Raw genomic sequence first — 1,463 nt, 5'->3', positions numbered from 1 at the left:
GGCCTCCGGGGGTGGCGGCGCAGCGTCCCCACAGCACGGGCCTCCACCTATTGGGCTAACGGGCTGGTCGTAGGGGGCGGAGCACGGCTCAGGGTAACAGCAGCCGCCCCCCACTGCCTACGGCGCGGCCGAGCCAGAGCCTCCAGCCGCCAGGAAGGCTGGGGACGCCGAGGGCGCGCAGGCTGGGGGGCGCTCTGCTCGCCGTCAGTGCGAGGCCGTCTGTACCTCACAATTCAAAGGAACTTTGTTCCCTATGTGTGTGGCTTCTGGAATTTTCACCTGGCCCCTTGTATCACATGTCTGCTTCCCTTACTACTGATTTTAATATCTTCTATTTTCCTGCCTACCTCAGGTAAGCCTTTGTTTTGGTTAGGAAAAAAATGCACCTCCACACGGCAGCCCTTTGAGAAGCCCCCAGGGAGGGCGGCGGCCGGGAGAGAAGAAACCTACCCGACGGCCCAGTGCTGTGGCCAAAACCAGTGGCGCTTCCATAAAAGGGAAAAACGGACAACTTAGACACGGGACGAGGGCCACGGCCACCCTCCCGGCGGGTCTTCCCCAGGCTAAACAACCCAAGCGGCCCCCACGGGGCTGTTCCCACGCTTCTGCAGCCGAGGCCGCGCTCACGGCGACATGAGGCACGGCGTCCACACCCTTTCTGCGCCAGGGCCAGCCTGGACGGGCCCCGCTGGCCCCTGCGGGCCCCTGCGCCTTCACTGGGTGACGCCGATGCTTCAGGTTTGTCCTTCTTTCTCAGCTTTTCCGACACGTCTCAGGAACAGGACCTAAGCTGTTCCTATTGTCTCCGCTCTAACTGAAGTACCGGGAGTCTGCAGCACTCGGCCGTGCTCTGTGACCCGACCGACAGGGCGCCCCCGCGCGGCCTGAGAGCAGCCAGCGCCCCTGGCCCGCGGGCACCCGCCTCGCCCAACAGCCAGGTGGCTCACAAAGAAGCAAACTGGCGGTCGGGCGGCGCCGGCTCCAGCTCCAGTGACAGCTGCGGGGCCGGGCCGGCTTCCCAATGCTGAGTGCGGAGGGGTGCAGAGGATAAGAGGACAGCAAATCACTCTGCCTCTACCCCCAGACATCGTGGCTCACCTAAAGCAAAAAACAGGTCTCTGTCTCTACACCTGTGAGGGAAGACAGTCAATCAGCTGTCTCGCAAAAGCTGAACACATTTTCCTGCTTTATGGTTTGGGTTTTACAGATAGAAAGTCAGATGGAGTGCCAGAGAATCTTCCAGGAACTTACAGGCTTCTTGAAGGAACTTTTCTCTCACGCTGTCCGAAGTACAGTTCTTACACGTTTTAATTGCGACCGCCAGAGCCGGGTTCTCCTGTGTCGGGGAAATGACAGAATCTCGCGTCAAAGAGCGCGCCGCGCGGCGGCCGCCGGGCACACCAGGGCGAGCTCCGCTCTGCCCGACGGGCGAGGACGGCACGATCTCGAGAGAAACGCCTGCC

The 1,463-nt window shown here is 61.7% G+C and overlaps 1 protein-coding gene across 1 annotated transcript in view; it reads right to left on the bottom strand.

Annotated features, from left to right (window-relative positions):
* Positions 1-1,463, bottom strand: part of PTK2 (protein tyrosine kinase 2) — a 13,589-nt gene that overhangs the window by 3,403 nt on the left and 8,723 nt on the right. Inside the window, exon 6 of the mRNA XM_012722889.1 lies at positions 1,252-1,336. Coding sequence (XP_012578343.1) covers positions 1,252-1,336 — 85 coding nt within the window. The remainder of the gene's footprint in view (positions 1-1,251; positions 1,337-1,463) is intronic.

Source organism: Condylura cristata, unplaced genomic scaffold (assembly GCF_000260355.1).
Source record: "Condylura cristata isolate star-nosed mole 26May11 unplaced genomic scaffold, ConCri1.0 scaffold00009, whole genome shotgun sequence".
NCBI classification, from domain to species: domain Eukaryota; kingdom Metazoa; phylum Chordata; class Mammalia; order Eulipotyphla; family Talpidae; genus Condylura; species Condylura cristata.
The sequence above is the reverse complement of the archived record's forward strand: the minus strand, read 5'-3'. Positions and strand labels throughout refer to the sequence as shown.